A 13,640-nucleotide genomic window follows, 5' to 3' on the forward strand; every position below is an offset into this window, starting at 1 on the left:
TCTAGTTCCTGCCAGTGCTATAATCAAAGTGACAAGAACATAAATCTTCCATGATTTGCTTTAACTATTTTTATCATGCCAATTCCCATACCTGCCAGTCAAGAGTTCATACATTAAGATTCCCAGTGACCAGTAGTCTGCTGAAATGTCATGACCTTTGTTCAAGATGATCTCTGGAGCTACATATTCAGGGGTGCCACAAAAGGTCCATGTTTTCTTACCAAAGCCTATTTTCTTTGCAAAGCCAAAGTCAACCTGTAATAGAGGAAGAATATAATCAAAAGCAAGTTGGCAGTGTGCTTGCCTTTAGACAAAAGCTAAGTCATCTGTAAATTATATATCTTCACCGTCCACGCTACATGACACATAGTCCAAGGAAGGCAGAAAATCATGAGCAGAACATAATAAATCACCCATTGTTCTCACTAAATCCAATCTGAGTCCTGCACGGTGATATGTACTGAATCCATATCCTTTCAAGCAACTTTATATATAATTACTAGCTGAGTAACCGGCATTGCCTGGTTTATCTTTCCTAATCCTTGTTGGCACAAAAAAATGGACCTCATGTCCGGGATGAGCAGAAAGGATTGATGTATATATTAAAACATAACGTTTAATTCTATCTAATAAAATAATCAATATATCAAATTCTATGGTCAATAGAAATCGAACTAGGCAGCTCTGGGTTCTGCAGGGCCCAGCCAGCCCAGGGCTGCCACCCACTTGGGGTATATATATAGCAAGAACCACAACAAGTAGGACTATGATGCAAAATGCCAACGCGTTTCTGCCAGTTTGTATTCACTGGCGTCCTCAGGGCATCAAGAAATTATCTAACACAATTGACCATTGGTTAAGAATATATAAAGGTCACTATAATTCTAAACATCAATATTTATGCCAGCAGTTGTGGCTTGGTCATGTATACTGTGACAATCGATTCAATTAGACCAGAGACTCTGCAAGAAAATATTTATACGAAATATGCTTTCCCTAGTTTATTCCTGCAAGGGGAAACAGACGCACTAGGTGAGAGATGCCGAAACAGGCGTCCTGCTGATCAGCAGGACAGCGTCGTATGCTGCTGTGACACTTCAAAACCGGAGAAGACCGAAACAGAGACCATTAATAGGGATAGACTTCTCCCTTCGTCCCCCTATTTTTCTTTGCAGGAACCTGGCATGCTGTTTCCCCTTGCAGGAGTAAACTAGGGAAAGCATATTTCGTATAAATATTTTCTTGCAGAGTCTCTGGTCTAATTGAATCGATTGTCACAATATACATGACCAAGCCACAACTGCTGGCATAAATATTGATGTTTAGAATTATAGTGACCTTTATATATTCTTAACCAATGGTCAATTGTGTTAGATAATTTCTTGATGCCCTGAGGACGCCAGTGAATACAAACTGGCAGAAACGCGTTGTCATTTTGCATCATAGTCCTACTTGTTGTGGTTCTTGCTATATATATACCCCAAGTGGGTGGCAGCCCTGGGCTGGCTGGGCCCTGCAGAACCCAGAGCTGCCTAGTTCGATTTTTATTGACCATAGAATTTGATATATTGATTATTTTATTAGATAGAATTAAACGTTATGTTTTAATATATACATCAATCCTTTCTGCTCATCCCGGACATGAGGTCCATTTTTTTGATATAATTTTTGAGGCTGGATGTTGAATACATCGGGACCTGCGTGAGCCCCTTATAATTTTTCACGTCTTGATTATTCTAATCCTTGTTGGGGAGGAAAATCAACAAAGGAGGAAGCTTTTGACTTTATATCATATCCTCATATATTGTTGTCATATCCCAACCCCATATCCCGTCCTCATATCTCAGCCTCATATCCTGTCATCATATCCCGACCTCATATCTCGTCCTCATATCCTGTCATCCCATCTCGACCTCATATCCCATCCTTATGTCCCATCCTCATATCCTGTCCTCAGATGGGACTGATTTGTGATGAAGATATTGTATGCTACAAATAGAAGGGGATGTGGCTTTGTGGGACTGGGCGTGATTTGCAAGCCAGACCGATGCACAAAAAGGGTATATAATAAAAGGGGGGGGCTTAAACTGTGGGTGTGTCTTTGTGAGATGGGGTGTGGCTTGCAAGCTAGACTGACACATTCACCAGGAGATGCAGAGCGGAGCTTGTGGAGTAAGGTACTGGAAGTCCCATATACTTGCATGGGACTTGAAACAAATACCCATCTTTTATATAAGGGTGAAGGTAAGGGTTAATTTAACTATCATATTTGTTTATTTGACATATAAGTAATATGTGTATCAGGTATTATTGAAATATCTCCAGCCGTACAGAAGTTATGTGGGAACATACATTTCCCATTGATTTGCATGGGACTTTAAACCAAAACCTGACCCTCACAAATGGGGGTAGTTAAGAGTTAAATTAATAAAATCATATATTTTAAGTGGACATATAAGTACAAGTGACCAAGTGTTATCAAAATATCCCCAGCCGTTTGGAAGTTATGCAGTAACATACATTTCCCATAGACTTGTATGGGACTTTAAACAAAAACCCTGACCCTGGCAAATGGTGGTGAGTAAGGGTTAAATTACCTATCCTATGTTTGTTGTTGACATATAAGTAGCATGTGTGCCAAGTTTCATGTTAATATCTTTAGCCGTTTGGATGTGATGCTGGAATATATACACACACACACACACATTGGGGTTTATTTACTTATGGGATCTCTACTCTTTTTTGTTGGGTTTTGCGCCCAAATTGTGTTGCACGTTCTATGCGACACAATTTGCGACAAAAAAAAAAAAAAAACAGAACCCTCCATTTTACAAGAAAAAAACAAAAAGGGGGCGTTCCACGGGGAAAGTGAGCATGGCCCCAACAAAAGTGGCAAGTCCCCGACAGTTTTGAAAAATCCCAACATATTTACTAAGGTTTCCACAGAAAATGTGGTGGATTTGAGCTGGGAAAAAACAACAGATCAGAACAGTTGTAAAAAAAAGCATAATGTAGGGAAAAGTGCAAAATGTAGGGAAACCTTAGTAAATATCTTGGGAAAATATCTGTCGGAAATCAAAACCCACAAAGAAAACTACACTCCACTCTTAGTAAATAAACTCCATTGAGATATATATATATATATATATATATATATATTATATAATAATAATATATTAATAAATATATTACCTTATAAAGATGAGCTGCTATGTGTATTCCTTATATATTTTGTATGTTTTATTGTTTGTTTCAAATTTCAGCATTAAAATCTGTACAATATCAGCATTAGCCTCTTCCCACTTACCAGCTTTGCATAACCTCGATGGTCCAGAATAAGGTTCTCTGGCTTGAGATCCCTATAAATAATCCCTTTGGAATGCAGATAAGCAAAGGCCTCAACTACACAAGCCGTATAAAACCTTGTCGTAGAATCTTCAAATGAACCTCTGGAAGAAAAGCAATGCGGTCAGTGATTTTTCCAGTTATCAATATATGCGCTATATATAATAGAAATCACAGTCACCATGTCTGTAAGACTTTTACATTCAACGCAATAGCTATATTGCCATTGAATGACCTTAGTACAGAAGACTCGACTGCCTAAGGTGTCAACACAATTCAGTACAATGATCATATACATATGTAATGAGAAAATAATTATGTAATGGAGACAAATACAGTAAACAACAGCGACTTCAACATCTGCCAGCATGCCATAGATGTGAAAATAATATAAGCAAGAATTTACATTGTATCATGTGAAAAATATTTCCATAAATGACTTATGTTGCCAAGTCAGTGGGATAGCCAATGTTGTAATCATGCTACTTTACTTTCAGAGATATTGACATTTTCCTGTTGCGGCGGCCATTTTTGCCATACTGGACAGGAAGTAAGGTCACATTGGTTGGCATTTGTGAATCATACTCTTGGAAATGTTCTTTTCTGTTTTTTGTCCTGGTGCCGGCATGTTCTCACATTCCACCATCTGAACATAGCCTTGTAGTTACAGATCTGCTGGTGGTTACCAAAAACTGTCAACCACTTTCAGAAAGTTTAGATATGAGTCTCGAGTGCTAAGGGGTATTTTTTTAATGTTTTTTATTCGTATTATTATTATTATTATTATATTACTTTACAGCGCTTGGGGTCTCCAAATTCAGCTGACCAGGACAAGTTCTGGGGCAGCCACCACTGCTGGGAGATGACAGCTCAGAAGCCTGCATCATCATACATGCAGCTCAGGAAGGTAACACAGTTTGGAATTTGTACAAAATAAACAATACAATGAATTTACAAAGTAACTTAACTTTGCATATAGATTGAACTGAGAACTGGTAAGCAAAGAGGACAGTCAACTGCATGACTTTTAATATTGTCAGTTTTACCCTGAATACACACTAAACCTTATCATGGCTTTTAATATCCTTAAAGCAAATGGCCTTGGAGGCCAACATGTCACTATCCATCTGCTATAAAATCAAAGGACTGGCAAAGGATAATGGAACTGGACACTTCACAACATCTGACTAGCTGCTGGTAGCTTAAAGCCTACATCCTTGCAAAAGTAACAAAATCAAGTGTCACTAGAGTATTCTACACTATCTCCATTCTCCCTATGAGAGGAAGCTGAGATATGGGGTTTCTAAGTATTTTTAGTTTTATAACAATGCAAAAAGTGCTAGAGACAATAAAATGCAATGGTTTCAAAATGAAAGATGTTCACTTAAACTCACAGATGAATAGTCAAGATGACACAAGGGTAAATAAAGATATACATCTAGAAGATGGAACACACCCATCAATTGTTTGTGTGATAACCAGTATGTACAGACAGCATTAGGCAATGTCTTTTTTTTCTCACAATGAAGAAAAATGGAAATAATTGCCTTAGAACATGTCATTTTAGTTATGATGAGCTCGATGTAATGTTACCAGGAGCTATACATTAGATCGGCCTGCATACATGCTGGTCATACGACACAATAAGAACAGACATAGCAAAATAAAGTTCATACTTATACACATTAGGAGATATTCCAGGTGTTGTTTTGCTGTTCATTTGTAGTCATACGATAGTAATTGATGGAGAAGAGAGCAAAATGCAAAGAAAAGTAATGTAATTCCTTCAAGCACAAGGAGCAGGTTGATTGTAAGACATGGTCATCGGGCACAGACGGGAGGATTTCTTCACATTTCAGTGTTCTAATAGTTTAGCCATTATTAGAACAATGGTGGTAAAGTATCAGGTCAGATTATACACCCTATTAGTAGCTGTTGAGCATATGTTTTTTCTAACCTTACAGCTAGCTTGTGCTTTACTATTAACATGAACACCAGAGTTATTAATGTTAGATAAAACATTTTGACACATACAATGTCAGGCATTTTTGCAGTGTCCCAGGTTATTTGACAATGCTACATTTCTGCTAAAGTACTGTATTTTATATGTTCTTTCATGCAGCAAGAGATTGACTGATAGATTTAGGCTAGTTTAACAATGCATTAAGTAGCCAGTGTACAGTAGCCACTTCTTAATGTAAGAGCTTGGATAGGCCCCTATAAACCCAATGGAGGCCAAATTGTGTCATTTTGACCTTTGTTCAGTTCATTTTGGCCTCCTTGCTAAGCGCCACAGATACATGTGTCTGCCAGCCAGAACACCTGGAAGTTCTTTCCCGTTGGACCTGGGAAAGGTGCATGCTGGGCCAAAACACATTTTCCCATTGTCTCTTTTCAATAAAATTGTGTTCTGTGCATCTATTGGTGAAGACTTGCGGTCCCTCAATACAGAGGGAGTCTAGAACCTATTTTTCCTGCACTGCATTTGTCTTCTTACCCGCACCCTAAGGGCAGCTGGAAGGGGTCTCCAGAGCAGTATACTGTTTTATATATCTGCCTTCTATAGAATTGTGGCTATCGTTTAACACAACATTGCAAGGTTAGCAGACACCATAGGTGTGGTAATGGACTCATACCTTAAACAACCCCTCTTTTTCTGTTTTCTCTTTTTCTACTTAACCATTTATTTATGTGCAACCAAATTACAATATTTACATTTTATAGAAACGACACATAGGATAGATTGCCTTTTTATAGTTGCCCCTAATTTCTAGGTTACAGATAGACCATCTTTGGTTCAACAGAGTTGGTCCAGGTTCACAAGGCCTATGAAGTAAATTCAGTGAAGGTGGTCACAGTATTAAAGAGTACCTATCATCAAACTAACTATACTAAATTAACTCATACTATGTTCCCTAACTGACTCTAACACCCCCCTGCCCTTAAAAAAATAGTTTAATTGCTTTAAAGGAAAACTGTCAGCTTTCTTCCCCCGCACTAACCAGCGGTACTGGCTAGTAGTGCGGGGGGACGCTGATCAGTTTCATGCGTACCGTGCCCGGATCCGCTGCGCCGTTCGGCCTTAATCTTCTATTTTCTGTATATTCAAATGAGGTGCTAACTGGCACTCTGACGTCAGTGTCGGGCCGCAGCGCCGCTCAGCTCATCAATATTCCTCCCCTCCTTCCGCCTGTCCCTCTTCTCACCACTCAGTAATGAAGAGAGAGGGGAGGAAGGTTGATGAGCTGGTCGACACTGTGTCCCGGCACTGACGTCAGAGTGCCAGTTAGCACCTCATTGAATATACCGATAATAGAAGATTAAGGCCAAACAGCCCGGTGGATCCGCACACGGTAAGGATCAAACTGATCAGTACCGCTGGTTAGTGCGGGGGAAGAAAGCTGACAGTTTTCCTTTAAAAAGCTTTGCTTCTTACCAGTCTTCTTGCTCACATTCAGTGAGCTGCCGGCAGGATGATGTGAGCATGCCTCAGCAGGCGCAACGTCACTGAAGCTTCCGCCCTCACTTCATGCTTCAACTAGGAAGAGCAGCGGCTGGCCGGGAGTAGGCTTGTCCTCAATGTACAGAGCCCTGCTTGTCCTCAGTGTACAGAGCCCTGCTTGTCATCAGTGTACAAAGCCCTGCTTGTCCTCAGTGTACAGAGCCCTGCTTGTCCTCAGTGTACAGAGCCCTGCTTGTCCTCAGTGTACAGAGCCCTGCTTGTCCTCAGTGTAAAGAGCCCTGCTTGTCCTCAGTGTACAGAGCCTTGCTTGTCCTAAGTGTATGGAGCACCGCTTGTCCTCACTGCACAGAGCCCTGCTTGTCCTCAGTGTACAGAGCCCTGCATGTCCTAAGTGTACAGAGCCCTGCTTGTCCTCAGTGTGCAGAGCCCTGCTTGCCTCAGTGTACAGAGCCTTGCTTGTCCTCAGTGTACAGAGCCCTGCTTGTCCTCACTGCACAGAGCCCTGCTTGTCCTCAGTGTACAGAGCCCTGCTTGTCCTCAGTGTACAGAGCCCTGCTTGTCCTCAGTGTACAGAGCCCTGCTTGTCCCCAGTGTACAGAGCACCGCTTGTCCTAAGTGTACAGAACCCTGCTTGTCCTCAGTGTATGGAGCACTGCTTGTCCTCACTGCACAGAGCCCTGCTTGTCCTCAGTGTACAGAGTGCCGCTTGTCCTCAGTGTACAGATCCCTGCTTGTCCTCTGCGTACAGAGCGCCGTTTGTCCTCAGTGTACAGAGCCCTGCTTGTCCTAAGTGTACAGAGCCCTACTTGTCCTCACTGCACAGAACCCTGCCTGTCCTCAGTGTACAGAGTGTCTCTTGTCCTCAATGCACAGAGCGCCTTTTGTCCCCAGTGTACACAGCCCTGCAGGGTATGCGTGTGAGCACAGATTTCCCGTCTATCTGATTGACAGGCAGAGAGCTGCACTGAGCAGGTCACGTGCTCAGCCAGCGGTCTGCGAATTCAGACTCACTGCCAGGCCGGCGTGAGTCCGACATCAATGAAAACGATTGTGGACAGGGACTCCTAGAGAGACCCCTAGTGGCCACATTTTCAAACTGAAAAAATACATACAATAAACCATTTTTTTTTAAATATAATCAATTTAGAAAGTAGTTTAATATTGAATAAACTTTAACAAATCAAAAATGTTTTTGATGAAAGGTACTCTTTAAGTTACTTGTTGCCATCAAATCAAGTGGAAATTATGCCCCCTGTTGTATATTTCATACACCTTTGTGCACAATGCTCTATAATACATTAAAAAAGTTGGACATGTTAAAGGTACAGTATGTGAGGAGATCTCACATGATCCTAGATTCCCAAGGAAAACCATAAATACTATTAGCATGCATATTTCTGACAAAAGTGCATTTCTAACTTATAGTATACTTAGTAAAATAAAATGTGATCAATATTCATAATTAAAATGGAAATAGCTCCAACAGTCAGCAATGCAGACAAAACCTATTAAGCCTCTTCTATTTCCCCTCCAAAATTATAAGCCTTGACATATAGGGATAGAATAAGTGCAGCAAGTAATAAAATAGTTGGTTATCCCCACAAATGGGGTATTGTATAGCACAGACTACATACCTGTCCCTGAGAATAGTCCAAAGCTCTCCACCTAGGCAGGCTTCCATCAACATATACAAATACTTGCTGTCCTTAAATGTTCTGTATAATCTGTAATAGGGAGCATTATGTTATCCACTATTAATAACAATCCTCAAACTATTAATGGGAACATTTCATTGACATAACATGTTGCTTGCAGTCATAACAAGACAGACACAACTGCGGAGAAAAGCATTCTTTATCATCTAGTTTGGTCTAGGACCATTATTCTGGTGACCACTGGCCACCAATCCTGGAGCCATGAATTACCTTACAATGAAGTCAGAATGAGCACTTTGCATTATCTGTTTCTCTGATCGAATGTGCTCCTGTTGCCTTGTGTCCACTATGTGTCGCTTCTTAAGGATCTTCATTGCAAACGTTTTGGATTCTTCGCTCTTCAGCTGTACCTTTACCGAGAACATAAAATGAAGATAGCAATAAGTTCTCGGCTCATTTATATTATACATAGATGTAAACAGATTTTGTATTGTTAGTTATTTAATTTGTCCCTTCTCTAAGTATTAGTAGACAGACTATAAATAGACCTAGACTGTATTATGTTTGCTATCTTTTATGTTACAGTGCAATGATAATCCTCGCTTACATAATGTACTTTTATACAAGATTTATTTACTACCATCCACCTGGCCAGTCTGAGTCATTTGTCCTTTGACAAGTGAGGTTTTGGAATCTATCCAGAGTTTTGCATTGAGGAACAGCATGTTAGACACCTTCTGAGTTCTGTAGAACATACTCGAGAAGTGTAAAGCAAGACTGTGACTTCATGTTCTAAGACATTGCTGGGTACATGGGTGTATTTTCTCTAGAATATAAAAAATGCTTTGGTGATAACTGATTAATGACATACACATGAAAATGTCTAGGTTAGTATTGCACATAGTATACATGAGTTAATGCTAGGCCAGTAGACAATACTGTATATATTAGGCCATTAGTGCAGAAAATTATAAGGCATAGTTGGGACTGGTCATGCATATAGCTTTGGTAGGTACTATGAAGAAGTGTATGTCAGGCCAGTGGTGCACATGATTACACCACTAAGTGAGCATTCACATATGATTGGCGATCCAGCTCTTTGCTGTGGCTGCACAGAATCAATGATATTGACTACATCACTGGGTTGACAGGTTGGCACTATGCCCTAATCTGAGGGGGTGCTGGGTGCATTGTATGTATCTCCTATCTGGAATGGCTCCAGATTGCTAAACATATGTGAACAAACTAGTGCACAAGAATGAGACTACTAATAGTAATAAGGATTTATTTCAGATTCAGGCTGACCTATCACAGAAATGTGATTGTGTATTTGCTGGATGCTGCCACCATATGAGTAATGGAATATTAATAATTTCTCAGAACTAAGCAGCATGTATGGTGACAGCTCTATAGCACATGATAATTTGATAAATTTTGATTATAGATTTATTAATTCTTTTTTCGTGGTAGGCTTTCATGTCACCCTAAGCGCTGTCTTATGACTTTGACTCATATATCCCCTGGCATTCATTATAGGAGGTAGCACAGCTTAGTCTCCCTGACACTAAATCAGAGTTAACCTTTGAAATTAAACCCAAGCAGACTCTTCTTGAATCACCTTGTTACTTCTTATAGTGTTACTTCTACTAAAAGTTAATTTTCCTAGAACACATTTACAGAGGACATTGTCCTAGTTGCATGTATTACGTTTTCATGGAATTCACCAGTCTGGCAATAGATAGTGTTAACATTAAACAATTCCTAAAATTTCCATATTCTGACCCCAATAACACTTTTATTTATTCCTAAATGGGGCTGTTTGAGGGCTAATTTTTTGCGCCAAGATCCGTAGTGTTGTTATGGTGTAAGAAATGCACTTAAACGAATGTTGTAAAAGGGGTATTCCCACTAACTTACAGTGATGGCATATGGTCAGAATATATCCTTACTTTATCTGTGGTGGAAATCTGACCTTTGGGATCATACTGTGAATGAAGGGGCTACAGTGCTGATTAAATATTTCGGGCATTTCACTGTCTGTGTAATCTGCCATTCCACTATGCAGGGAACTGCACCAGATCCATTTGGGGTGATGGTGCTGTAATCAATTTATTTTAATGATCAGTTTGGGAAAACGGACCCCCACTGATCATTAAGTGATGCCAGAGTCATATGTCATCACTCTATAAAATTGGAATACCCCTTTAGTGAATTTTTGTAAATTCAATCAACGTCAGCAATTCCTTTAAGTCAAAAGAGTCTGTGAAAATATACCCTAATGAAAACACCCAATACTGCATTTAGATGCAACTAAATATATTGCCACCAAATATCCTGTGAGATCCCAATTTGCTACGTATTCAGCCTGACATTTGAAAGGGATTATTTGTGTTTCCAAGGGGGGAATCACCCAACTTAAAACATTTTACGGTGAAATATTAAGCAAGTGTTACATGATGCCGAGGATTTCCCTTGGGTCATGTCTTTAAAAATAGAATGGCCACACATCTCCTATCTCTGCTTTCAAGTCTTTAGTAAGATGCTGGCTGGAACAAGCTTTTTCTGAACTGGAGATGTTATTCTTAACTCTAACCCCAAATGAGCCTGCAAGGTTGCCAAGTGAAGGTTGCTGCCATGTAAATGGAACGGTCACCTTCACTAAGAGAAGTTTTAGGAATTTTGTTTAGGAAATAAAAGTTGGCAAACTACATGAGAAATAGGAGGTAACATGAATGATGAAGGTTAACATTTATTGTTCTTAAATAGTAAACATCTGCATGAAAGGGAACACATTATGAATGTAAAATGCTTATACCCTAGAAATACAATATTTCCCTAAAACCACAGTTGAGATTTGTGCACAGAGTGGTGCACTATGGGCAACTGCATAACTCTTTCTCCACACAGATTTCGAAGAATGTTTTATCCATGAGTTAGATGTAAAAAAACAGCCAATCTGCATCATTGGTCCTCAAGGTCCATACCCTAAATAATGGGTCAAAAGTGTCAGATAGGATGACTTTTATAACTCAAAACCCCTTATTATTTAAACTTGCTCAGAATTGTATTTCTTTTACCTGAGCACCAAGGTTCTTTGGTTACCATTTTGTATTGTGAGTGTTTTTATTTGCTATGTGGATTGACCTTTGCTGTTTATTAATTGCTCCCTGCTCTGACCCATGCCTTGTTTCCCATTTACCAACCCTGCCTGCCTTGATGTCATTCTTGTACTCCTTCTGTGTCTCCCAATTTTGGAACCACTCTTGTAAGATCCCTATCTACTGGTAGTTTGATGTTGGTTAATACTGTGAGAAAAAAGGCAAAGGACCATTAAAAATCAAAGAACAGACACAGGTTTCTTAACTGCAGCCCTTAAGGCACCCCAACAGGTGATGTTTTCAGGATTTCTTAGTCTTTCACTGGTTGTATAGCAATAATCAGTGCATCAGGTATCATCACAAGTGTTCTTTCTATTGGATATCCTCAAATTATGACCTGTTGGGGGCCTAGAGGCTTATAAAAACAATGAGAAACTGAAAAACACTGCCTCATGATATGTCCCTATGGTTTATCCCTAGGCCAAAAAAAAAAGTATTACCACACACACACACATATATATATATATATATATATATATATATATATATATCCACTGTCTGTCCACTGTCCTGTATGATACACTCCCTGCTGACTTTAAACTGGTATATACGTGTATATTACTTCACGGCAAGCATATGACACCAGATTTGTATGTATTCATAAGAAATGTACTCAGGACCACCACGTTCAGGTCTTCTCATATATGTCTTTGTTTATTTGCATGATTTCCCATTCTAAGGGGTGCAATACTGTTATTGGGGTATGAAAATTCACATCCCAAATAGGTAAGATGACAAATCCCTCAGCTACATTGCAGGGAACCACCCCCTTAATCATGCGCAAGTACAATCTTAGGCCAGATTCAGACAGGCATACTATAGCTGAATCTTTGTGGCCATATTATGTCCACCAGTCCCAGCCCAACCACAGGTCTAAATACTCAAATTGACTGTATCATACTGTAGATCTCTTTGGTGCTTTCATCTTGGACCATTAGACTCACGGTCAGACCAGATCTTACAGCCATAGTACAGACACAGAACTGTGACCCTATTGTTCTCATCTGAAACTGGGATTTTGTTCGTTTAACCTTCCCTCATCATTATCTAGATTTAAATATGTATAATGCTATTAATAGTGTATTCACTAGGTGGCGATGCAGCCATATAGTAAAATAAACACATCTTTAACCCAAATACATTGCTGTTAGGCTTTTGTATTATTTCCAGCAATATTGAGTGAGAACTATCAAATTCAACTATTATTCTTAATAAAGAAATATAGTTTTATAGTCAGCCCCCATAGACTGTACATTCCTTTTATAGTGATCAGGGCTTCCCTTCCCTATGGCCCTCATGTTGTTGGGTATTGATTTCAGCAAGGCTGCCTCCTTCTGGATGGATGTCATATTTAGTGACAACCTTTCCTCCCCCCTTGGTGATAGTTGCTGTGTTTACATCACGCTGCATTGTTCAGCGGAGTTCCTGGCATTCTCCAGCTGTATGGCATACCAGAAACCCCTCCTGAGCCCAGCTATAAATCATTCTCCATTACCTAGAACCTGGAACTGCCTGATCTTACCAACTTCAAGTTCAAAGCAAGTGAATTCTTTCTATCGTTTCTACAAATGCAAATAGAGATTCTAAACAAAACCATACAGGAGTCACTGTATAATAGAAATACAGTTGCCTATTGCAGCAATATATTCAATATACATATAATCAATATTTATAGAATCATATATCTATACATCAACAAGCAATGGCAGTTGACATGCATTTGTCTGCATAGCACCCTTTCCATCATATCTAAGAGCTTTAACACTCCATGGAATTTACATTTTTCAAGTGTTATTTTTTTTAAATTAATAAATAAATACATAAATACATTTGAAATTCATCTAATTTATTCACTGTATAATGAAAAGCTAAGCAGCTTGCAGCAATACTTTGTGTTTTATTTCCCTGCCATTTTCATGAATTCTGCTTGCTGTCAGCGAATAAACCTTTATGATGGCCAGTACATACAGGTGCATGACTTTTTACAAGTGTTATACTTTGTTGTGTTGTGTATGTTTG

General features: G+C 39.4%; 1 protein-coding gene across 4 annotated transcripts in view; it reads right to left on the reverse strand.

The window, feature by feature from the left end:
* Positions 1-13,640, reverse strand: part of PRKG1 (protein kinase cGMP-dependent 1) — a 1,084,726-nt gene that overhangs the window by 16,553 nt on the left and 1,054,533 nt on the right. For 2 of the 4 annotated variants that reach the window (XM_056530020.1, XM_056530018.1), the window contains exons 11-15: positions 8,734-8,873; positions 8,443-8,532; positions 5,022-5,057; positions 3,308-3,449; positions 92-255 (exon numbers count right to left, since the gene is read on the reverse strand). In XM_056530020.1, coding sequence (XP_056385995.1) covers positions 92-255; positions 3,308-3,449; positions 5,022-5,057; positions 8,443-8,532; positions 8,734-8,873 — 572 coding nt within the window. The remainder of the gene's footprint in view (positions 1-91; positions 256-3,307; positions 3,450-5,021; positions 5,058-8,442; positions 8,533-8,733; positions 8,874-13,640) is intronic. The other 2 variants (XM_056530021.1, XM_056530019.1) reach the window with 1 other exon arrangement.

The sequence above is a fragment of the Hyla sarda genome, chromosome 7 (assembly GCF_029499605.1).
Source record: "Hyla sarda isolate aHylSar1 chromosome 7, aHylSar1.hap1, whole genome shotgun sequence".
Taxonomy (NCBI): Eukaryota; Metazoa; Chordata; class Amphibia; order Anura; family Hylidae; genus Hyla; species Hyla sarda.